General features: G+C 41.7%; 1 protein-coding gene across 4 annotated transcripts in view; it reads left to right on the forward strand.

The window, feature by feature from the left end:
• The first annotated feature begins 5,117 nt into the window (after nucleotides 1-5,117).
• kiz (kizuna centrosomal protein) overlaps nucleotides 5,118-24,919 on the forward strand; it is a 28,425-nt gene continuing 8,623 nt past the window's right edge. For 2 of the 4 annotated variants that reach the window (XM_080479675.1, XM_080479676.1), the window contains exons 1-13: nucleotides 5,118-5,307; nucleotides 5,700-5,762; nucleotides 6,290-6,452; nucleotides 7,708-7,782; nucleotides 9,130-9,724; nucleotides 9,804-10,062; nucleotides 15,181-15,300; nucleotides 16,179-16,343; nucleotides 17,358-17,508; nucleotides 19,566-19,722; nucleotides 20,181-20,243; nucleotides 21,603-21,689; nucleotides 22,453-22,522. In XM_080479675.1, the coding sequence (XP_080335801.1) occupies nucleotides 5,240-5,307; nucleotides 5,700-5,762; nucleotides 6,290-6,452; nucleotides 7,708-7,782; nucleotides 9,130-9,724; nucleotides 9,804-10,062; nucleotides 15,181-15,300; nucleotides 16,179-16,343; nucleotides 17,358-17,508; nucleotides 19,566-19,722; nucleotides 20,181-20,243; nucleotides 21,603-21,689; nucleotides 22,453-22,522 (2,036 nt within the window). In that variant the 5' untranslated portion in view covers nucleotides 5,118-5,239. Of the gene's footprint in view, nucleotides 5,413-5,699; nucleotides 5,763-6,289; nucleotides 6,453-7,707; nucleotides 7,783-9,129; nucleotides 9,725-9,803; nucleotides 10,063-15,180; nucleotides 15,301-16,178; nucleotides 16,344-17,357; nucleotides 17,509-19,565; nucleotides 19,723-20,180; nucleotides 20,244-20,315; nucleotides 20,458-21,602; nucleotides 21,690-22,452; nucleotides 22,523-24,919 lie in introns of all 4 variants that reach the window. The other 2 variants (XR_013935964.1, XM_080479677.1) reach the window with 2 other exon arrangements.

Genomic DNA, 24,919 nt, shown 5'->3' on the forward strand with positions numbered 1-24,919 from the left:
TCAGTCATGTGCAGGTGAGCCCAGCTGAGAATGGGCAAATGAATTGTATACTGTGTGCAGGTCATCACAGAGCAAACACAGAGAAACACACACACTCTCACATACACATATCCCAAATGACAAATCACCCAAAACATGTATGGGACTGTGGGAGGAAACCAGAGTACCCAGAAGAAAAACCCACATGTGTGCAGCGAGAATGTGCAAACTCCACACAGATTGAATGGGTGCATACAAACTATGATTCAAGAGTGCTTAAGACGACATCACAGAGTGGCACCAACTTCTATTAATTACTGTAATGGTAATGATGTGTCAACACTGATTTTATTGTGGGGCCATGCAGTGGTATAGTTTTTAGAACTCCTGCCTCACAGGAGATATGTTGTGGGTTTCAATTCGGGCTAGACCTGTCTGGGTGGAGTTTGCATGTTCTCACTGTACATGTAGGTTTTTCATTGGTGACTCTAAATTACCATGGGTGTTAATGTGGCTGTGGCTGTCACTCTCTCTGTGTTAGATTGTTTTATTGTTAAGCCACTTTGTAACCTGGTATAGAAGGTCACAACAGCACATGGTTCTTCACTCTGTCACAATGTAATAGTGGACTTCCCTCCCCCATGTCAGAGGTTGTTGATGATTTTTAGTGTGTGCTCCAAGTGCTAAATAAATAAAGTTATTGTTACTGTAAATACTGTATGGAATTTAATTTAGTGATATGCATTATTATTGAGTATTGCCATAACAATGCAAATAATATACTTCAACAGGTGATGTTAACATCTTTCTGCCTTGAGATTTATTCTTCAAAAGAACCATTCCTTTTCTCTGTTGATTGGTGTTTTTGTCACACAATTTAACGAATTAATTGCATCTATTTACACATTTTAGATTTGCAGAGCATGAATGCACAGTGCATAGAAACATTGCCGTTCAGTCAGCCTTTTGCGATATGTATTTTGCACATGTTGTAGGTTTGCAGAACGGGGCTGTGGTTAGTGTTCCCGCCTCACAGTGAGAAGGTCTGGCTTTAAATACTGGCAGGGTCTTTCTACGTGGAGTTTGCATGTTCTGACTGTGTTTTTTCTGGGATTCCTCCAGGTGCTCTGGTTTCCTGGCACAGTTCAGAAACGTGCACGTGAGGTTAATTGGTGATCCTGAATTGCCCCTAAGTGTGAATGTGAGTGTGTGTGGTTGTCTGGCTCCAATGCCCCACAACCCTGCGGTATAGAAGATGGATGGATGGATGGATGGATGGATGGATGGATGGATGGATGGATGGATGGATGGATGGATGGATGGATATCACATTATTGATAAATTTGCGATGCATTTTGCAGCCATGGTTGAACATTTCTGCAAATCAGTTGCTTAATAGCAAAGTGATATGCATGATTGTTTTGACTTGCTGGTTTAATATCAATTAATATTTAATCAGTTATGGTCATTATGTTTTCAAGTGGAAGTGGGACTGATTTATTTATTTATTTTCCTCTCCTCCGACAAATGTAAAGATATAACCTAAATGATGGAGAGATCCACCTTTGAGGAAATTGGTGGGAAAATCTACTGATTTGGAGAACAATAATCTCATACAGGGCTGCACGATTCTGAATGGACAGTCTCAGTGCACTGTGAAGCAGAAAACTAAACAAGCTTCTGTTCTGGCATTCTGCTTCTTTGTGGCTTTCAAGGAGCATCTAACTTTCAAGAAAACACCTTCAATCTGGTGGAGAGCATCTGCTGCAGTGTTAGGAAGTAACTGCACAATGTAAAGCAGAGAAATGGCACTGCGCAACTAATAGCCGTCTGGATTTTAGAACTCTAACAGTAGATGAATATTGTCAGAATCAAGGTAAAAAGGAAGTTACTGGACTAAGACTGACAATATGCTGCCTTACAGTTCAGTTCAAGTCAACCGCTTCACAGCTGGTCACACTGACATCGCTGCTTTAACAAGGCCCAGGGTCAGTGTGACCAACGAGGAGCATACTGTGGCTGTCAGACATCTGACCACATGAATCTCATCAACTGACAACTACACACACTGCTCTTATTTGCCGTTGTGCCCCTCCCACCAGCTGTCGCTCAAACTCTGGGCTCAAAGGCTCTTGTCAAACAGAGAGAGAAGCCTTTCTTTCCTGTCTCCTGACGCCCACAGACCGCGAGCATGCGAAAACGACCGGTAGGAGCTTGGCTGACAGTGGTGATGGATGCTCAAGAACGAAAAAAAGGAAACAAGGAAAGCGGAGATTGTAAAACTCATCACAACTCTTGCAGGCACTAACAACAAGCCACTGTCATCAGACCTGGCAGCCTTTGTTCAGAACCACACTGAGGCATTGTGCTCTCAGACAGCACTCGAGACTGGACTGATGTTTATTCAAATAACCTACAAGTGCAGCATCACGGTGAATCTGATCTCCTCACTCCAAAGCACAAGTAGAAGAAGCTGTATCTACAAGAAATAGAAACTACTAAGAAATACGTCTGGATTAGAAATATATAAATGACACACTAAGTTCCCACACAGCTTAACACACCCTCTTGGGGTTCAATTTCTTCTCAAGTCGCAAGCAAAACGCCAAGCATTGGAAACTAGTCTCCCCCCTATCCTATTCTATTTTGTCAGCTTTCTTTTGCATGGAATTATAAAGGGGATTTGTTGCAGCTTTTCATCCACTTGATAGCACTTAACTAATTGCTGTCCCCTCACAGACAAAAACGTACTCACAAAATATGGACACACAAATAAACCGTGTGCGGGCACATGTGTGCGCACCCACATGTGTACGCAGCCACAAACATTAGAAGATCCGACTGTGGTATTTTGCATCCTTTTTAAAATTTAATCAGCCCTGGTTTTGAACAGATACTACTAATATCATCGTCTGGACACATTTAATCTTTTTAATATAACTTTGTGAAAATCAAACTACACCTGTGCCAACTACAAGTGCCTACTTTCTGAAATGATTATAAAAGCCCGGTCAAATCTCTTTCACTAGTGGTATCAGCCAATTATAGAAACAAGTGACCATTGAATTAACACATGGAACTTGAAAGCTTTTGCACTCTGATGTAGAATGCTCTCTGGAAAAAAATATGTCAGACCTTAATTTGCAATTTCACAGGGAGTCACCTGAGTTCTGGGCAAACAATAGGCTTAAACTGAATGGAGGCACAATGGCATTGTAAATGTTAAAATGTGTTGATAAATGTCACATTTGCCCATTCCAACATTTTAGTAAATGCTATCCAGCTCGAACTGCGAATGAATAACAAATGCTCAGACTCAGTTCATTTTAAACTTGCCACAAAAGGCAAACTCCTACGGCTTTTCTCTCTTCATAGATGAGAATTGAGGATTTGCATTAACCCCAAACACTGCTTCAGTATCTAAGTGATAGTGAAAGGCAAGGAAATGGGAGGTCCATGAAAACCAGAGTCGTCACAAAAGACAGATAAAACCCAACACCAAAGAGAGGTGAGCCAACTGTTCCAAGTCTCACACAAGGGGAGGAAGAAAAGGAGGAGGGGATGGAGCAGATAATTTAGCGTTTGTGTAAGCTGTTTATCAAATTATTAACTGCACAGATGTTTCTGACTAGCTAGGGGCTGAACATGGGCTCTGCCAGGCAGGGGAACAAAGGTCTGAAGGATTCAACGGAGATGTGCACTGAATATCAATTTAAATTACTAGCTGTTAATTCACATGCAAATTGTGACCTCTGTGAGGGCATATCAATGGCCATACACATTGTATGTCTTCAGAAGAGCAGCAGGGGAAAAACAGTGCAGAAATACTGTATAAAACCACAAATGGTATATAAAAAATAGGATATTTAGTGGTGCCATTCATGTGGAAAGATTTGAGAAACGTATGCATGGCACTTTTTTGTTTATACTGATAAACAAAAGGTATTGCAACTCTGTCAAGCTGTTTTTTTTATTTCTGCAGCATTCAGACTGTAAGTTTTTCTAACTTGGGTGAAACAATAACATAGATAACTCTCTTTAATGGTAAAATAATGCCTCCTGTGAGATACACAGATGAGAGAGCTATGAAGAAGATGAAAATGTGTGAGTGACAGGTTTTTTTTTTTTTTATTCCGTCTCTGTCCAGAAGTGACTGAAATCAGACTCACCAGCATGCATCACACTGAAAGGTGAATCCAAGCTTTTCACCTTAATTCGCAGCCATCTCGCACATCTGGATGCTGCACGAAAAAGGGGACACAACAAACACTGTGTAATTTATGGGCCATAATCTGCTGAAAATAATCATGAATGCACAGCATGACATCTGACAAAGGTCGATGGCAGGCATCAACCTTGGCTGAGCTCAGCTGGAACAAGGGTGCTGCAAGTCTCATTTTCATCACCTCCAAAGTACTGCCTTTCAGCTCTCCACCCAACAAACAAAAAGCCTGGCAACAATATCAATTATACATGCAGGAGGCAAACAAGGGGATTTATTTCACAACAAATAGCCTCATGGAGAGATGTTGAATGGGGGAGATTTGCATTAGAAAAGGACAACAAAACTCCCCAGTTCAACAGCTAAAGAGCAATTTGATGGGACTGGAATTGGGGGAAATTGCTTGATTAGGGTGTGCATTTGGAGGGGCTGTCAGTTCTCAGAAATCCCAGCAAGGACGTGCAGTATTGTGGCTTTGCGAGAAAATGACGTACAGCCCACAGTCACAACATGACATTATGAGAACTGTCAGTGATGAACTTTGATAGTGCAAGACAAGATCTGAGGATGATACAGCAGCCATCAGACCAAATGAGACATCCATGTGTAGGTAACAGAGGGAGGCTCTGCTTATCAAACAAGAGACAAAGAAAGACATTTGAAGGCTGGTATTTAGCTTTTCCAGGTTAAACTAAAAAAAAGCAGGGTTGACGTTTAGCACGTGTTTCTAAAGAAGGGGCTCTCTGTTTGAGTGAACATTGAATAGCTTACCAAAAAAAAAAAAAAAAAACACGCATTGTTTTCTTACCCACACTTACCTCTTTGTGAAACAAACTTGCGTTTCCTTGTTTTTAAAATCGGTGAAATTTTAATTTGTAGTCCCACGTGCTCTCTGTGTTTACCCGCGGGGGTTTCTGGGTAGCGGTGGTTATGGCAACGAACGTAAACACCGACACTCCTCTCCGCCCTCCTCCACCTCCTCCGCCTACGTCCCGCTCCCCTGTCTTCCTCCCGGCTTAAGCTGCGGCGCCGAAGCGGATGAAAATGGCTAACGAGGACCCGTACTACGAGAAGATCACGTCGATTCGGGAGAACATGGCCAAAATGTGAGTTTAATTCCTGATCGGGAGCGGGCCCCGACGGAGACCGCGGCCTTGAGTTGCGGTTGTACCCCGCTCTGTAGCTTCCTCTTGCGGCTTGGCACATGCTAGGTACTTAGCTTCCAGAAGCTAGTTTATTAATAGCCTTTTTTTCTACTTCAAACACTAATTGAAGCTGTCAGCAGTCGGCTTTAGTTACTCTTGCGTGCAGACGAATACATAAACCGTCTATAATATTGTATAAATGCTTGCAGAAGTTGTGTGTTGCTAATTCGCCACATTAGCACATCCTCGATGTAGTTGATCTTTGAGTGGACGAGCACCGCTGTAATTAAAACCATAGAAATGTTTCAGTGATCTGTGCAAGTGACACTTTCTTTTCACTTGTGTGTTTGCAGGGAGAAACGGAGGCTTGAGCTGGAGAGGGAGCTGTTTACTTACTGCAGATCAGATAAAAGAGTGTAAGTTACGCTGGTATTACTGAAAGATTTTGCAGTGCTCACCTTGACATTCACGTTAAGCTGCAAGATAAATATATGATTACATTTAAGTGGAGTGTCATCACTGTCTGTAAAGCTACTTTCAGTGTTAATTTAAATGATCTAGCGTATAATCAGTATATAGTCTTTCTAAGTGTTTCCAGTAGGAGAAAAAATAATGCTTTCAATTAAGGTATTCAATAAAAAAAAAAAAAAAATATATATATATATATATATATATATCAGTGTTGTACTTGGGTGTGCTTCGTGTACAGTACCTCTCTTGATCCAAGCACCCTGTTTTCATTCCCATTGTAAACGGATTCTCATAAATATTAACACGCAAGGCCAAAACAACAAAGCTTGGGTTGATGGGAGAGCTGAGAATGAGATTTAAATTTAAAACATATTGTGCTTAACCTTTTCTTGTGAGAAGTCTAAGCTCTTATTTTTTTGACAATGCTCTTTGATAATATTTCTTTTGAATAATAGTTCTCCACTGCCTTCAGCTCGCAGATAAAGTGTTCCAAACTGCGCAGCTATCTCAAGGAAATCTGTGACAGGGAAGCACGAGCGAAAATGAGAAACCTTGAGCTTCTGAGAGATGTGGAGTGCATAGAAATTAGCATGAAGAAATATAGTCCTGACCATGGCCCCCTGCAACAACAAAAGGTATGACACACACACACACACACACACACACACACACACACACACACACACACACACACACACACACACACACACACACACACACACACACACACACACACACACACACACACACAGTAGATAGTTTTCCTTGTCCTTGTTGGAGTCATATTAAAGGCAGGTTATTATATAGATAAACACTCCACTGCCTATTTTGAACCAGGTGTATTCAGTAATTAATGTTGTGGATTGTTTATACACAAAAAACATCAGTCCTAATAGTTAACCAAATGAGCAATCACTTTAGTACAATTGCAACTGAAGCATATATTGTATCTATATTTTTCGAAGGAATGTTGATTTATAAATGAAGCATACAGACTCACATTTGCCTTAATGACAGGCTGTAATTTTAACACAGAGTCGAAATATTTGCTTGTAATGGCTTGATGTGACAATAGTAAACACTCAAACTGTGCAATTTATCACGACAAGCAAATGAACGAGGGAGAAAACAATGAGCCAGTCAGATTATCACTTAAAACTCAACGACAGTGCTTGACAGCTTAATATCAAATTAACAAAATTGGCTAATTATGACTCACTGAGTTAATTGCCCAATATAGAGACTCTGAAGTGCTCCAGAGGTTTAGTCATTCTCTACCCTCAAGCAGTTGGTTTATTTCCTCTTGATGCTTTATGAGTCCTGCATGTTTGCTGTTATTTTGGTTCTCCTGTTGCACTTTGTTTCCACTGTGTGAAATAATCTCTCCAGTGTTTTCAGTCCAGCAGGTACACATTCAGACCCTGAAATGTAGAAATTTGTGTGGACTATAGTGCGAACATAGATAGAAGTATGTTAAAATGCAAAGATGAATAAACGGTAACCTACGACAGCTGCCTTCTAAAAGGTCTGATGGTGTTCCTGTAATCGAAAGAGGTGGACTAAACAAGATTATTACATTTATTTATTTGAGTTGGGATTAAGGTAGTCGGTCTGCCCGTTCAGATAAATTGTGATGCCTGTCAGCCGCCACACAAAGGACACTCACACTTGGTAAAAACCCCCTTGTGATTGACTGACTGACTGACTGACTGTCATTTCTGGTTTCACACCTCCTGCTTTTACACCACATGCAGATAATATTCAGCGACCCCATATTGGACCATTCCTAGTATTTACGTGCAGTGTAGGTTCACATGGCAGACGCCATGATCATGGTATGACTGACATTTTTTTTTGTTTGTTTTGATTAAGTCTTTACATTTTGTGCAGGCTGACTATTTGAAAAAGATTTCCAGATTTATGGAAACAAGGAAGAAAGTGGAGCAGCATCTTTTAACACCCAAGGTAATATTGATATTTTACAAATTCAAATGTGAACTACTGATGTCATTCTATTATTCTATTATTATTTTCTGACATCCCAAAATCCTTCATTAAACAATCCACATATTGTGGATGTGTGGATGTGGTCTTTTCTTTTTTTTTTTACACAATTTATTGTACGGTTGAAAAATGGTACTCGTTCCTTTTTTTATGCGGGATTCTTCTTTTTTTTGAAATGTTTACAAGCTTTATGTAAATCTAGCTTTTATCAAGCTATGTTTTCAGGTTTAGAATAACAAAGGGAAAGCAGACATTATGCCTGGTAAATCTGTAGAGGAGTCTACATTTAAACTGTGTATCTGTAATAGCACAGGTGTCTAATCCTGCCTGGTGAATCTGCACAAGCGATGTAGTTCAAGCCCATAGCCGCTTTCTCCCTTCACTTAAAGCAGTTAAAGCTCTTTTAGATGAAATGTCTAAGACATCTCATAATAACTTGGAGCATGCTGTCTAGAGCAGTCACTTGTAACTGTGTGCAAAAACCCCCCTCAGCCTGTCGATATTGTAATGAGCAAAATGGTACCGTCACTCCATTATGCATACAAGCCATTGGCTGGCAGTGTGCATGTCCCTCAGGCTGCAGCATTCATTAAGGGAAGCTTACCGGGCTGAAAGCTGGAGACAGATGATAACGGGATATGATTTTCATATTTAATACATTCCTTGGAAGAGCACACGCGTGCCGCAGATTGATAGAAGAATCAATTGCTACTTTAGTGAAACACTTTCTACTTTGCCCTGCAGCTACCGATGGAATCACTCAGCCAAGAAATTAACTTTTCCTCTTTTTTTACCTACTTTGTGGATCTGCTGGGCAGGCTGCATGGTTTACAGTGAATGTTATTAAGCAGCTAACTGTTTGGTATTTAAGACGCTTATCAGAAAAGAAACAGAAGCCATGCTTTTTGTTATTATGTTCGGAGGGAGGCTTTTTTGCTCCTCTCTCTCCCCCCCTTGGTGACATTGCAGACATGAATCAAAACTTGTCTAAAGGATTTCTAATAAGATTAAAAGTTAAAACATTGATCCTGAGACATTCTTCTGAAAAATGTTGTGAAAAGAATTCTGACCTTGGCCCAAATAAGCTTCACTTATTCAGATTTGTAAAGTGGGTGGTTAACATTCTTGAGTTGAATTTCTTTCAGAATGACACGTCTTTAACTTAGGCGAAGAAATTAGGAATTTTTTTTAACGATCTGTATTCATTCAAAAAAAAAAAAAAATACTTAAGGTAATTGAAAGATTAGTTACTAAAAAGAAAATATTTCGTCTTTTTTTTTCCTTTTCTTGTTTTTCTCATATGTGCAGGCTGAAGCTGAATGCAGACAGCAGTGGGACAGCTACTCCTCTCACACAGAGAAGGATTTTACACAACCACCGGTGGGAATTTTTATGGACCACCAGACCTCCAAAGGGTCTGATGCTGGAGCTGGCACCACAAGTGTACACTCAGACCAAGCATTGCATCGTTCACCCAATCGCAGCCTGCACTCCCGCGAACGTCTACCAAGTGGCCTTTTGAAGGACTTCCGAGTTGGCGGAGAGGATGCCGCCAGCAAGCGAGCGCATTTATCAGATGACATTTCAGGCTCAAACGATTCCCCTGACGGCTGTAATTTGAGTGACAAACATGAAAGAACGATGGGGCTGCTCCCATCTGTTCGAGCCTTAACAGGTACGGCTGGCAGTGTGGCTTTCGGAAGTGATGATGAGCAAGAACCTTCACCTCTGGTGACCTTGGAGGGGCCAGCGAAGAATCCGTCTCCCGGCAGCGGCAGCCACACGAGAGCTGAGACTTCCCCCGCTGAACACATAGACTCCCAAGAGGTGGCTCACAAGTCACACATCATGGAAGACGGAGAGAGGGGTCTTTGTCATGGACGAGAAACTCCAGAAATTCCAGGTTTGCTGTGATACTTCTTGTTGATCATGACCTGTCATTTTCGAAGATTCTGATTCTGTGTTTGTGTGTTTACATGTAGGGAGATGTGAAAGCGTCGCCACGCCCAGCTCTGATGTGCAGCTGTCAGAAAGCAGTGCCAGTGACCTGACCATTTCTCTGACACAATCGGAGCTGGAGGAGGACATGCCAGAGGGTGTGGCGTCTGAGAGGAACAGCACTTCTGGAGGGAGCCACGATCACAATCAGCGCAGTCCTGAATCAGCCCTCCTCTCTGATGTGTCCAGGAACACACCTCAGTTAAACAGTGAATCCTCAGCACAAGTAGTCACCTTGGAAAGGTACAGTATGTAAGACTTCAGCACTTTATTGTTTCACAAAGTGGGTCAGCCGAGAAGAAAAAGCATAAAAGTTTCTATTGTTTAATAGCACATATGCTTTTCAAAAGTGGAGTCAGTGTGTGTTTCCCCTTAAGATTTAAAGCCAAGCAACCTAAAAAAAAAAAGAAAAAAAAAAAAGGAGAATTTTCTGCACGGCCATGCCGAACCACAGAGGGCTGTTAATGATAGCGGGTGAAGGCACCACCATCACATCTACGGCTGACAGAGAGGATTGTGGGTCACGGTCCACGCCACCGTGCTCTCTGGAGCTCAGCAGTCTGCTGCTGTGTTGGTGGCAGTGATGCATCTTATAGGGAGAGCTCAGGACCTGTCACCAACAATATTGCCATAATCCAAGATAATGCTCTAACAGAGCAATTTTCTGCTTGAGAGACCTCAGGAAGTCCCCAGTGGAGGAGGAAATTTGTGGCACCATAGAGTGTTCTGGAGGGTGGGCATGTGGACAGCACTTACTGCCACAAATCCTTAGCGTGATGATGGCCTCTGAGTTGAAGGATCATTTTGGATGAGGTTAGAGTCACAGAAAATCCCATGTGAACGTTTGCACCTGGAGCCTCTGCCTTTTCCTCACAGCATAGTGTTTCACGAACACGACCTCTTATGTTCTTAGAAAACTTTATTTTATGGCTTTTATTTTTCTTCTTCACCGTATTCTCAAGGACATACCTGAACTTCTGTCTTAGATTCACTCAGTGCTCCATTCTGCTTTTATTTTTAATGTTTTTACACATTTTTTTCTAAACTGCCAAAGAAAATGTAATTAAATAGTTTTAGCATAACACTGAAATAGGTTATTTGTCACTTTAAAACGTGTGGGATTAGCTCAATTGTTTGTGCCCCCTTTGTTTAATCAGAGCACCTGATTGACGCTTTTAATTGGAAAGTATTAAATAAATAAATAATAATAATAATCATGACTGAGACTACATAATATCAGGTACACAAGTGTTAATGTCCAGAATTGTGACAACACTGATTTTCAATGCATTGTAACATTCAACAATATGTTAATGTATTTGTGATTTGTTAACCCAAATAGCAGTGCTCCTTCTCTTGTTTCTAACGTCTTGATTTTCTTTCCTTATTTTTTTCTATCACTCTGCAGTTTCCACGTGCAGCGCTTCAGAAGTGAAGCACTTTGTTGACTTTATTATTTGCTTTATTATGCTTACACAATAATATTAAATGATTTGGGCTGTCAATCAAGAAAATCTTTAAAATCAGTTGCACATTTTCTTTGTGAATTAATTAATGTGAAAAAAACTTTTCCTTTATATTCTTTTTGAATTTGCAGGTCATGCCACCACCGTACATGAAATCAGTATTTATTGAATTTCATGCATGTAGTTTGACATTGTGACGACAATACATTTGCAGTATATTGTGCAGCCTCTATGGTGACACCATATTTGTTGGTATACACTGTACATCTACTTCAAGTGTCTAATAAGTCAAATCTTTTGTTTTGTTTTTGGAAATGGCATGTTTAAAGACTTTGCAACTCAGTCGTTTATTCAACGTCACAATTGGAGTTACTGAGATATTACACATCTCCAGTGACAATTTCATCCCATTTAGAAACATTTTAAAGCTGTAAAAAATACTGTGATTGCTCATGGTAAATTTTAGACCTTTTATAGTATATACATTTTATACAGTGACAGTTATATGGTTGATAAAATTTTTTTTATAAATAAATAACAGTTAGCTGTTTAATGTCCAAGTATTTAAATTGGTGCCCTTCTCAAGGGTCATTCACAAATGAGTAAAATTCGGGTTGCAACTAATGAATATTTTTATATTCTAATTATCCATCCATTGACTGATGGTTTGATTGGCCTTTAAACACTAAAAAGCGATGGCAAAAGCCTGAGATGTAGTCCAAGTGTCTCCTGGATTTATTTTCCGGCAATATTTTGGATGAAAATATCAGATTCTAAACTTTGTATGGGTCCCAATTTTATCAAAAGTAGTGTCAAGGATTGTATTTTCTCACTGAGGGTGCTGCAGCTGTGTGTGCATGCCTTGGTTCATATGTGGCGTGCTATAATGTTTATAGCGTGACCCTGTAACGGGGGGCTTCTGTGTATGAGGAGAAAACCAGAGGCTTTGATGTAAAGCGCGGAAAGCAACCAGCATCATTCTCTCTCTCTCTCTCTCTCTCTCTCTCTCTCTCTCTCTCTCTCTCTCTCTCTCTCTCTCGCTCTCTCTCTCTCTAACTCTCTCTCTTTCTCTCGCAAGGTTAGAGTTGATATCTCTCGCCCCATTCACCTCACAGTCAGGGATAAACAAGCAGGGCCAATTTCTTTGATTATCCCATTATATTTCTCCTCCAGGCTGGCCTGGGTGCGTGAGGGTCCAGATTTCTTCTTCTTGACGTACCATAATGGCCTCCCTGTGTGTGCTGCTCTCAAAAATGGCGTCATTTAGTAGTGTGATGGTTTGTCTTCATTTGTGGTTATTGAGCTATAGTTGCGATTTTAAAAGTCCAATACCCTCCGAGAGTGACACATTAAAGTCATGCCGAGCTAGTAATCATAATAATATCTCTCTATCGCAAGAATTTTTTTGTAAAGGTCACACATGTTAAAACTCAATGCACATGGTGTGGTGAAAGATTTCCCAAGTTTAGCCAGGCAGCTGCTGGATTGTTACCACTTGTGGTTGCATTTTGTTATTCCTTTGTGTGTTGCCTCCGCTGCCAGTGTGTGTGTGTGTGAGATTCTCCCTGACACCAATCACTCAGTGGTGAGACCATTCCGTGTGGTAAATCACCCCGGAGTCAGCACTGTACGCTGTGGAGCAATATTGCTGCAGAGAGGTTGGCCTCTTCCTCCTGGGCTAACAATGCACTCCTGATGATGTCGACACACGGACAACAGCAGTAACTGAGGTTGGAGACCTTGACATGAAAGCTGGCAACAATACAAATAGAGAGACAGGTTTGCTGAAATAAACCACAACTAATTCACTTTCTCCCTCTCTAAAGGTCTCTTTTTGAAGAGCATTGATAAATAAAGTGGAAAGAGAAAGATGACTATTTCAAGGCCCGAGCGGGCGATAAGGGAAAGGGAGGAAAGAAGAAGAAAAAAAGACGGAGCCTTTGCGTATTCTACTTCAGCCACACTGAAGAGGACTTGGCACAGATGGATTGCACACTACAGAATGTCATGGATATAATTCAAGCCGTCAGCTTAATCAGGATGTTACCAGGAAACAACCTGAAAAAAAGAGGGAGCAATTGTTTGCTGACCCCTAACCCCAGAGCCCATTACAGATTGTCATAAATTCTTTTTGGCCTCTTTTTATGTAAGGGGGCTCGGGATCTCTCGGCTTGGGGTTTCTCTGAGAATTCAATGAGGGCCACCCAGAGCTTATGGCTCAAGAAAGAGATGGATTCACAATATCCACATGCATTAGGCATCCATTTCTCATTTTGCAGCCTCACACAGTACCAGATTAAAGAGTAAATCTCTCACCAAAAGAAATATCATCCAGAGGCCCCCCTCTCTTCAGAAACCCCTTTTTCTTTGCACTCTTAAGTGTGAACTGGGGGCAGTAATGAAGTTGTTTCTGTTATTATCACTGTTTGGTTCTGGTATCATATTACTAATATTGATTACTGAGATTGATTCTGTGATTGAGCTTGAATGGTTTTACTACAACTAGTTTTTATAATATGAATGTCAAATGCTCAAGAATAGAAAAAAGAAAATACAGTAAACGCTTGAAATCCTGTATTCTGGTGAGAGCACTTCAACCCTCAATGAGGCCCTCGATGAAATATGTGTAAAGTAAATATTTTTACCCTGTTGCGTTATGTACCCTGTAAAGCAACTTTAAAAATCATCATAATAATAATAATAATAATAATAATAATAATAATAATAATGGCTTGGATTTATGTAGCACTTTTTTTTCAAGCTGACTCAAAGCACGTACATAAACCATTATTCATTCACACCGGTCACACCAGCGGTGGTAAGCTACAATGTAGGCAGAGGCGTGGCTGCCATTTCGCGCCTACGGCCCCCTCCGACCACCACCGACACTCATGCACCATTCATACCCATTCATACGAGGCAATGTGGATAAAGTGCCTTGCCCAAGGACACACCGACAATGACTTGGATAGAGCGGGATTCGCCAACCCTTCGGTTATTGGACGACCCACTCTACCACTAGCCACGGCAGCTGGAGCACCAAATGTCCCTTATAAGACTTACTTGGTGTGTGTTTTAAAATCCATGCCATCACTTGCTGTAGTTTTCTCTGTACAGTGCTTCTCATCATTCTATTACTGCATAAATCAGATACACACAAAAAAAGCCAAGGCACCGAACACCAGGGCTACTTTAGGGAAACATAGAATAATAACAAGTATTGCTATAAAGACATGATTTGTCATAAATATTTTTTTCTTGTAATACATGTACACCTGCAGTTCATACCAGCAGCAGTTTGTTGACTTCGGTCGTTTCGTCTGACTTATTCACTGTGGACAGTTATCGATGTTTTAATTACTTTATTGCTGTTTTTTGTCAATGAATTTTTGATTTAAAACTCAAGTTCTGTCATTTTGAATTTGCAGAACATGAATGCACTTGCATGTAGATGCAATTTCTTTAAATGTATTGCAGTTCAGCCAGTGTTTTGTGATACGTTCCACTAAAGACTGTGGTATTCATGTTATTATAAGAAATGGTGTGAAAAGATTACCTGTCTCAATAATGAATATGGCAGTTTTTCCCCCTCCCCTCATATATGTTGCATTCATTGTTAGTTTAGACGAGAACAAAAAGTTCCAAAATATGGTCAAAGGGTTGATGATCACAGTCTCCTGCAGTCCTCGAGCAGCTCAAAGGAAATTAGCTGAAGGAAAAAATGAAACACAAATTTCCGATCAACTATATCTTGGCTTTATTTTTCTTTAAGAAAAAAACTACAACCCTATCCATCACATGGTCTCACCAGTTTTTTTATTTTTTTTTTTTTATTCCTTTTTTACCACAGTAATAGGTAATGTGTGTGTTTTTTTTTCTTCTTCTTCTTTTTAAGGCTCTCTCAGGAACGAGTCTTTAATCTGTTAGACAGCATCGAAGGACGAGTCCACAGTAAACAGACCGGTCTGTATGAAGTTTCCTCAATTGATGGAAGACAACTCAATAGAATTATCAGGTACATTCTTCTTATCTTTTTCAAACTTCCCAATCTTATCTTTCCCCGGCTAAATGAAATGTCATGTATATTCATTTGATGGCCATGGAACAGTTTGTGCGGATGAGGAAAACATATTATCCTTCTGCCAAGGGCTCTCACGTTAGATGAAGTGCCATCATCGCCATGCATGCATCTTTATTTCTCGGGTGTTTTCAAACACATGGGACTGTTTCAGTAACCACTGAATTGTTATTGGGAGTCAGGGAGATGGAGGATTTGCATTGCATTGTCAAAAAACTGAGGATGCAGAGCACGTTTCAGTAAATGAAATGTATTTTTCAAGCGATTTCTCTGCATCCTAGTTTGGTTAATTGACAGTAACTACTTTTTTTTGTCTTTATATATGAATAAATGATTAAGAAGTTAAAGCTTTGTGAGTCTCTGAAACGCCAGCACATGTTCGTCTCCTGGTTATGCAATAATGTCAGTGACATCTACAGTGATAAAGACACTGACCACTTGGTGTCATGACCTCTAGTATAATGCTCAGTCCTCCTTAGTGTCGTGTGTGTGTGTGTGTGTGTGTGTGTGTGTGTGTGTGTGTGTGTGTGTGTGTGTGTGTGTGTGTGTGTGTGTGTGTGTGTGTGTGTGTGTGTGTGTGTGTGTGTGTGTGTGTGTGTGTGTGTGTGTGTGTGTGTGTGTGTGTGTGTGTGTGTGTGTGTGTGTGTGTGTGTGTGTGTGTGTGTGGGGGTGTGTGTGTGCACTGATCTGTATGATTATAGTTGTAAAGTGTGTGAAGTGTTGGCAGCTGTTGGATGTGTTCCGTGTACTCCTGACCTGTGGGCTGAGTCCAGGGCTCCATGGCAATAGCTGATTACTCTCTGTATATTGGGCAGCCTTTGTGACGATGGAGCGGACTTGAATGACGAGGACCTTGAAGCATGTGGAGCAGTTGTCCTTCGTGGGCTTCAGAGGTTGTCATGGAGCATGGAAAAGGGCTGCTTGCTACCACAGGATCTGGTGAGGGCTCATCAGTCCAGCACTGAGCCTAATAAAATAAGGTAAGGCTCGGGGTTTGTCTATGAATTTCAATCCCCAAACCAAAATCATTGGGTTTTTAGCTCCTGTAGCTCTGTGTTTTTGTGAGTTTGAGGTGGTTGATGATGTTTTGATTTCACCTAAATGTTAAAATGTATGAAGTATATAATAGCATGTTGCTTGTGTTATGTGGTTTCCTGGTGTAAAAGCCTGTGTTGTGTGTTGACAATTACATTTTCAACTCAAAGCACAAATATCAGTGCTCTTAGAGCCATGGAGTTCAACAGACGTTCCTCCTCTTTTCATAGAGAACGTGAGCAGATGTACAGTAAAGGTGACTTCCCCTTTTCAGACAGAGCGCTGATCACTGCTTGTGCATTTTACTTTATTTATTTTCTCCAGCCAGTCCGTGGGGAGGGGTCACGCACTTACAGCAGTCGCTGAGATATTGCACGCTTGCGCTCCCTTGTCCACAAATGTAAAAGGTCATCTCTGGTGTCACCTCAAACGGCAACACTGCATGGGTGAATGTCATGAGTAAATTAAAATGCCCTATCTACGACTTTCAGTCCTTTGGATAATGAGTAGTTATACTCTGAGCCAAATCCAGGCTCTGCTTCACTACTCTATTGATTTCACTGAGACCTTTCCTGCTATATACTCAATTCAAAGGAACACATCTAGCAGTGTCTCTCTCTTTGCTCTGGAGATGCCTATTGGCTGACCTTGACCTTTTTTCAACTTAGAGCTATACTGCTGTCTATCTCTATTCAGTGTTAATTGGAATTCATTAGTAATCCTTATATTCTCAATTGATTTAAGATGAGGCAGAAAGCAGAGTGAAAGAGTCTCTCTGACAGATCTATAATGTTCATGTATTAGTCAGTTTTTCAGTTTCCTCTATTTCCTGGATCTGAAAGATTGTTTTGCTGTATAGAGATCTAAGTATGATTTATTTTCATTATCTTTCTCTCCATGCATTCAATAAGAAAGCCTCCCTTTCTCTCCATCCACCCCCACCCCCACCCCTGCCACAGCACCAGCCTCCCTCCTAATGCTGCTCGACTGTGGGATCGCTGGTTCAAGCACGCCCTTGTGCTCAAGGAGCGCCGTGTCCTCAGCACTGAGCGCCTGGTCCAACTGTTCACGCCGCTGCTAGTGGAGCGCCATGCCACCGACAGCCACCAGGTAGCGTCGGAGGCACATGAGCAGCCACAGCACTCACACAAACAGGAGGTGACACACTTGCATTTAGACACCGAATCCTAAAAGTGAGCCGATATTAACACACATGGCTGAAAAAGAGGGATGGTGTCTTTTTGTCCTCTTTCCAAACGAGCGATCGCTTCTGCTTCTTTACTTGTTTCTTTGGAGTTTTTTTTTAAAGAGTGGTGTAGCTGGTATTGAATGCACTCTTTGTGTCTTGTGCTTGAAACCAAGCCCTGGGTTGGGCCACTCAGATTGCTCCACACGTTGACCTAAACAGAAGGGAAACCCTGACCCATGCAGTAATCGCAAATCACAGCCCCAGCTTGGCTTCTTTCATCTCATGTGGCGTATTCATCCAAGAAACACTTGCTTTTAATTTAGTATTAGCCCAAAGTATAACCATCAGCAGGGCTGGCTGAAAGAGGGAGCCATTTGGACTTTCTCCATGGTGGGAGTATTTTAAGTATCCCACTCATTGACCTTGTGCGGATCATGCTCAATTAAACAAAGACAGAAATGACAAAGAATATTTCCACTCCGAGCCAAAAGATGATGTCAAGAGATTGATATCAAACCCACCGTGAAGCAGTCTGTCTGCAGGAGCGATCACGTACAAATGCAGTTTCCTTTTGTGTGTTTTTAAGTTTTGCGGACTCATCTTACAGGGGTTCTCGTGGCTAGGAGATCTTCCTGCAGTGTCCCCGACGCAATGAGAGAGGCAAAGTGGGAGACTGTAGAGCCTCTTGAAAATATGAACTAACAAAAGGAAGAGGGGAACTGCCATCTACATCATTGTATCCAAGTGCATCAGGAAAAGCCTGAGTGAAAATCTTGCTCTCCCTTTATCTTTTTCACTCCATCTATTTCTCTCCCCCTTTCCTTCATTTCTCAATCCCTCCCTTTATGACTTTCTCTCTCTCTCTCTCTGTCTCTCTCTGTCTCCCTCTCCCTCCTCCCTGTCCTCTCATACAACAGCTTACTCTCCACACACAAGAGCAAACAGAAATTTCCATTCACGTCTTGCCACACAGCCTGGCTACTCCGACAAATGGGAGCATGCAGCTCGCATGCACACACTCAAAGAGGCCCTTTGAATATTCAAGTGCTAACAGTTGCATTCATTGATATTTAAAATGCAGTGGGTCTGCAAGAGCCCTCAACCCATGGTACATTTGACTAAATCTAAAAAAAAAAAAAAAAAAAAAAGGGAACAAAGAGAGATATCGGGGACAAGGATCAAGACAGTTTTTATTGTGCAGCAGCATCAAATACCAAGTGGCAAACTCAGATTGGCATGTGTTTGTGTCTCTTCCCCTCTCAGAAAATGAAAGCATGTACATTGTCAGTCTTCACTGTGACCTACTGATAACAACTTACAATGCACTTAAAGTTTGTCACTGTCGAAATCCTCCTGATCATGCCTTCCATATTAGCACTCATTAAAAGTTGCAAATGGCCATCTGAGGCTGAGAGGCAGTCTTTGATCACAAAAGAGAGATGATGATGGCAGGATTTGATATGGGGGAGGAAAAAGGGAGAGAAAGGAAATCGGTGTGTGGCATCTCCCTGCTCCTCATCTCCCGGAACAGCTCCTCTTAATTGTGTATCCTCATCTCCACCGAGATAAAAATAAAATGAGCTAGAGAGGGAGGAAGAGAGCAGTTTGTCTCAATCCCCTCCGCCAAGAGGGAAGATATCTGGAACGTGTTGCACATTAACGCCAGGGTGATTGCATTCTTTAGGCAGTTCTCTAATCTCATGGATGAGAAGAGAGGGAGAGGAAAGGAAGGGGCAAAAAAGTGATTGCGAAAGAGAGCGGGAGCGAAAGTGTGCGAAATAATCTTTTTTTAGTTAAACGAGTGAGAGAATTTGAAGTTATTTTCTCTCAGCGTTTGAACCCGCGTTACAGCCGCACCTCAGTGCGAGCAGCCGTGGCCAAAGTAAATGACTTGCCTAATCGGCGAGAGTTCAATTTGACACTTCCTTCACAAAGTGAGAACAATTAAGAGTGTGGTTTTAATTTGTGCTGCTCACAGGCCAAAGTGTTGCTGAGGACACTTCTGTCCCGGTCCAGTGAGGAGTGCCCCTCAGCGGAGGACGAGAGTGACTTATCTTCATTGTGCGGTCCTTCTTCTCTCCTGGCTGACGGCGATGCGAAGCCCGCCAGGCCCGCACAGAAGCAACAGATCCAAGGTCACTGAAGATTAATAGCGTGATTGCGCTCAGCACAGTGAATTAACATTACACAAATAAGAGCAATTATATTCGAAAGCTGGATTTTTCTCATTAGTTACAGAGGGATGGCTATATTTTGGTTTTATTATGACTGCCCACAAGCATCCAAAACATTCCCCTGTAAGATAAGTCTTTGCACAGTAATATGTAACAAGGCCATTAATAGAAGAAAATGAAGACTACTGCTTTTTTTTTTTTTTTTTTTGCAAATCACCTCAGCAGAGAACTAAAACTCCCCTTTTATGAAAGAAATCAATTTCACCACAGAGCTTTTTTTTTATGAATCCCTCACAGCCCAGTTTTCATACAGCCTTCTATTCAGAGCTAAAGAAAGACCCCCCCCATTCCCATTTCCATCCCTCGATCCCCCTTCCTCCCTGCCATTGCTTCTCACTATGCGCTTCCCTTTCTTACAGAACTACAAAGTACTGAAGAGGACAGCCAGGACGAAAGCCCTGTGGAAAGTGGTCCTATTAGAGGTAAAAAGGCATTGCCGGTGCCTCAGCATTCACACTGTCCTTATGTTGTGGTTTGTTTTCTTCCCACTGCAGTGAATAATGGGCTCTTTTACACAATGGCTGTGGCAGGATGATCAAGGTGAATCCAGGGTCAAAGTCCCACCTGAAGAGCTGTGCTAGTTCTCTCTAATTATCTCCCGAGAAAACACTGGCTGTGTTTTCAGCGCCGCCTGAGGTATTCCACCAAAACTGATAATTCGCTGGCCCAGCATAATGCGGCCGCTTTAATTGTCAGGGCGCCAGGGTGGGAAGCGCCAAAGATCTGTCATCGGTTCTCATTATCTTCTAAACAATGCCCGGGCAAGGCCGGACTTGAAAAAATACTAGATGTGACGGCATCCTGGGAGCAGTTGGTGTGCCCATCCCTCAGCTACACCTCTGAAATGTAAAGCAATCCTATATTACCCTTGGCTATCAGATTTCCTACTGGGTGTTTCATGTGTCCGCATCCCTAAGGTGCGCAGCGAGCAGAATGAGTCCAGTTTTCAATCTCTACACTTAATCAAAAGAGCCATAACCAGCTTTAAAAAAAAAAAAAAAACATGACTAAAGATTTTGCTATGGAAAGGTTTTGCTGTGCTGAACGACATCGGTGTCACAATCAACTACCATGACCTTGGAACTGATAGTAATTGCCAAGACAAGCGCTGCTATAGAGCGTGTGGGTTTTAGTTTTTTTTCGAGACGACATGTGAAAGCCGTGGCTGTATAAAGTGTTGTGGGTGGAATAATAGTGGACATTGCTATGCACTGTATGATTAAAAGAAGCAGCATACTTTTCTGGCACATAGTTAAAAATGCTAAGACTTAACTAGACAAGTTGACAACACCGTTTTCATTTGCTGCTTTTGACAGCATCATTGAGACAACAGCCCATTTATTATGTACTTCTGCTCTGTGGATTTTTGCCTGTGCAGTCTCTGTGCTCCACTCAAATATGATACCTATTTTAGTGTGCAAAGTAATTACAAGTGTTTAAAAAAAAATAAAAATCAATCATTGGCTTCCTGGTGGGAGGATGCTGAGATAATGTGAGATACTGATTGCTGTCTCATGGAAACTGTTGCTACATACTGTAGGCTTGGATCAACAGCTTAGGTGATTGAACACAGTGTTTTCTCTCACTGTTCAGTGCCAAGACAAAAAAAAAAAAGAGAAAAGGAAAAATCAGCTACTGAAGCGTGTTGGCTCATCAAACAGAAACCTGTGAAAGTTGGAAACCTGGGTTTTAAGCAAATATTTGACAGCGACGTCTGTGCGCTGCATGTGTGTGTATGTATGTGCCTGTGACTGTGTGTTTGTGTCTGTCTCCCCAAATAGAGACGAAAGCATATCAGTTACTTAAACAATCAGCCATGCAGGCACGGCTGCAGAGTTCTGAAGAGGAAGACGAGGATGGCCTCTTAGGTAAGAGATGTGAGCCACTTAACCATCCAAGTAGCACACCAACTGGGGTTAATCATTAGCTACCAGTGGTCGTATGTCCTCACAGCAGTGTAAAGATGTCACATAACATATGTGTGGTGACCTAACTGGAGTAGACTTTTTTCTTTTCTAAATCGTAATGGCTGTTCCTAATTTGTCCACTGGGGACACGATGTTCTCGTAAGAGCAGAAATCGTAATAAACACAGAGACCCACAGCTGGACAGTAGATGGCAGTGACGCTCCCACCCGAGAGATCAGCAATGCAGCAATAAAACCTGTTGTTAGACAGCGTTAGCATGTAAGCCATGAAATCAATGGAGGGAAACGTTAATACTAACGGCAATAGGAATGCTGCATTCTGGGAAGCAAGCTGTATTTTTAGGAAAAAGTGCTTCCGGTGTGCAGATTTTCAGGAAGTACTGTTACTTTTCTGCTCTGGAACACAGAGAAACCTTAGAAATGTCATTAGTGTGAGACCTCTGGCCTATACACCTTTTTGGATCGTATTGTCATATTTATCCTCATGGATTGAGCTTCCCATTTGATTCAGGCATTTTCATAGATTTTAACACATAACCAATACTTTTTTTTCATCATCAACTATGACCTTTCCGAGAAACTCTCCAATAACTTCCGGAAGCCCCAATTTTTAGTTTGTATAGAAATGTGCATGGTGGATTACGTTGTGTTGAGATCAATCAAAAAATCAAATGGTTTTATGTGGCCCTGTTTGTTCTTTTAAGGAATAAATCATGGCCATGAAGAGGACGTGGAGAGGGCCAAACGCTCCTCACATCAAGACCCTTACCCCCGGTAAGAACATTGTTATTCAACGGGCCACAGGAAATGGGCCACCAGACACCAAAGTGGTTGATGTACATTTGCATGGCTGCTCTCATAATTCCCTGTTCATTTCCATAAGATCAAGGGGGCGCCACCCATTAACTCGCTTACAAAGACAAAAGGCCCCTAAAGCCCCTCTTACTCACTGTTTACTGGGTTCAACCAGGTTTTGAGAATTCAAAAGCAAATCAGCCACCACAAAAATAAATTGGAGCCATAATCTCAACTGTCTTCAGGCTTGTTGTCAAAATGCAAACAGATCATGTCAAGAAGAGAATCAGGGACAACTGTTTTGGAAGAAGGAGATTCGAGTGTTGACAAGGACAAATGTCCTTTCATTTTTCACCCTTGAAACATATTTAGGCCGCTCAAATCAGAGGCCTAAGTGGGTAGGGAAAGAACATCTGATGATAAATAGCTTGGTGGACGCTAACACCATCATGGTTGCATTTGAATATCAACACGACTTCATCAAATCTGCAATTGCATGTCAGGTCCTCAGAGCACCTCTTCACTGCGAACCCATTTGGGCTGTAGTAATGGCTGGGTAAACGTTATGAGGAATAATCTTCTCTGATTTCATGTGATTACTGGGCACCACGCTGACACAAGGGCTGAAGTCTGTATCTCCCTGGCCTGGCAAGCAGGCGTTCGCAGTCAGCCTATTAGCCCAGGGAAGGGCCTAATGGCCTGGCTCTATTGTGGTCCTCATAGCTGCTGATGTCTGCCACTGCCAGCCCCAGTGACCAACGTCTTTAATAAACATGAGCCAATTTTTTTGGCTCTGATCCTGTCAGATGGTGTCTGTCATTAATGTGCATGGGAAGGGCGCAATATGTGTGATTAAACAAAATTTGCAAAGCAGAAATGACACTGGAACACAGAGCACAGGGAGCAGCCATGAGACACACGTTGTGTACGTATGAAAAATTGGACAAATGGTTGGTTGTGCGTGCCCGACACTCAAATCTCACTAGACACAGGGAGGAAGCACCACCAAGATCCCAAAGTCGCTATCAACATTATCATGTTCTCTTTGGTCATACAACAGAATCCCCCTGTCTTCTCTCCATTTCTCCTCAATGCTTAGATTTAAGCATTCCACTTACCACAGTCACTTCTTGCGCTTTATTGCTTCCACAAGTGGTCTGGAAGCCCTGCACTTAAGCAGAAGCATAACACTGCCGCATGCTCTTGCCTGGTTCTCGCCTTTCTCTTTGCGTCTCACTCCCTCTCGCTCCCTTGCCCTCTCTCCATCTCTGTACCCCTCTTCCCCTCCGTCTTCCTGTATTTTTCTTCTTCTTCCCCCTCCCTCCCCAGCCTCCTTGCTAATTATTTGCTTTATTTTGTCAGCGAGCTGATGAGTGACTTCAAAAGGAGGATGGAGCTGGACTCAAAATACAAAAATGGCTTCCTCTCTGTTGTCTTAGACAATAATTATGATTTGCCAGTTAAGCCTAGACTACAGCAGAGGGATTGTAGTTTAAAGCAGAGGCTTTGGTGCAAAAAATGCATTTATAGCCCTTTGTGAGGCTCCTCATTATGTGTGGGCCCGATTCATTAAGTAATTGGTTTGCAGTTGTTTACATGAGTATTAAGGCCTTCTATTCAGGGCCTTTGAGAGATACATTGTGCAAATGTTGCATGTTATGAATGCAGAATGAGAGGCGGGGGGCCAGTCCTATTGGCCAAACACTGCACTCGGCTGAAAAGCGAGAGAAAAGCGCTGGGTGCTGCTTTGCATAGCAATGACTAGGGCCTTAATAAGCTTTACAGATTAAATACATGCAGTCTATACAAGATGCAAAGAGATACTCTTAACACATTTATATGTGCTCATTTCACTATTATGGAGTTTGAGAGAATTGGGGTCTTTCATATTCTTTTTTTTTTCTCCTCGCTGGCTCTCTTCCTTGCTCTCTCCCACACAGTGTTTTTCACTTAGATACTTTTATGGAATGTTCTGTTTATTGTATTATAACTCGCAGGGAAGCGACTGATCTGCAACATTTATTAAGGATTTGTCCATTAGAAATCTTTTGCTGTCTTTGTGAGTGGCAAAGCAAAATCACTTTGTGGTTGAGTGGGGATGAAAGGAATAATGCACGAAGGAGTGAGTCTTAATAAGCAGCTGCACTCCATGTAAAGACCACTTGTTCCCCTTTGTATGCAAGTGCATGCCACTGCTTCCTCTCGTGCAAAGAATCATTGTGCTCCTTTATACTGTAGGCATTTCAGATGCCACTCCTTTTTCATTTTTATTTAATTTTTTTTCCATCCACCTCCACCCTTTCCATTCCTATGTGTTTCATCCTAAAATTTATATTTATTTATTTATTTATTTAAATTTTTTTTGAAAATGCTTGA

The sequence above is a fragment of the Lipophrys pholis genome, assembly GCF_963383615.2.
Source record: "Lipophrys pholis genome assembly, chromosome: 14".
Taxonomy (NCBI): domain Eukaryota; kingdom Metazoa; phylum Chordata; class Actinopteri; order Blenniiformes; family Blenniidae; genus Lipophrys; species Lipophrys pholis.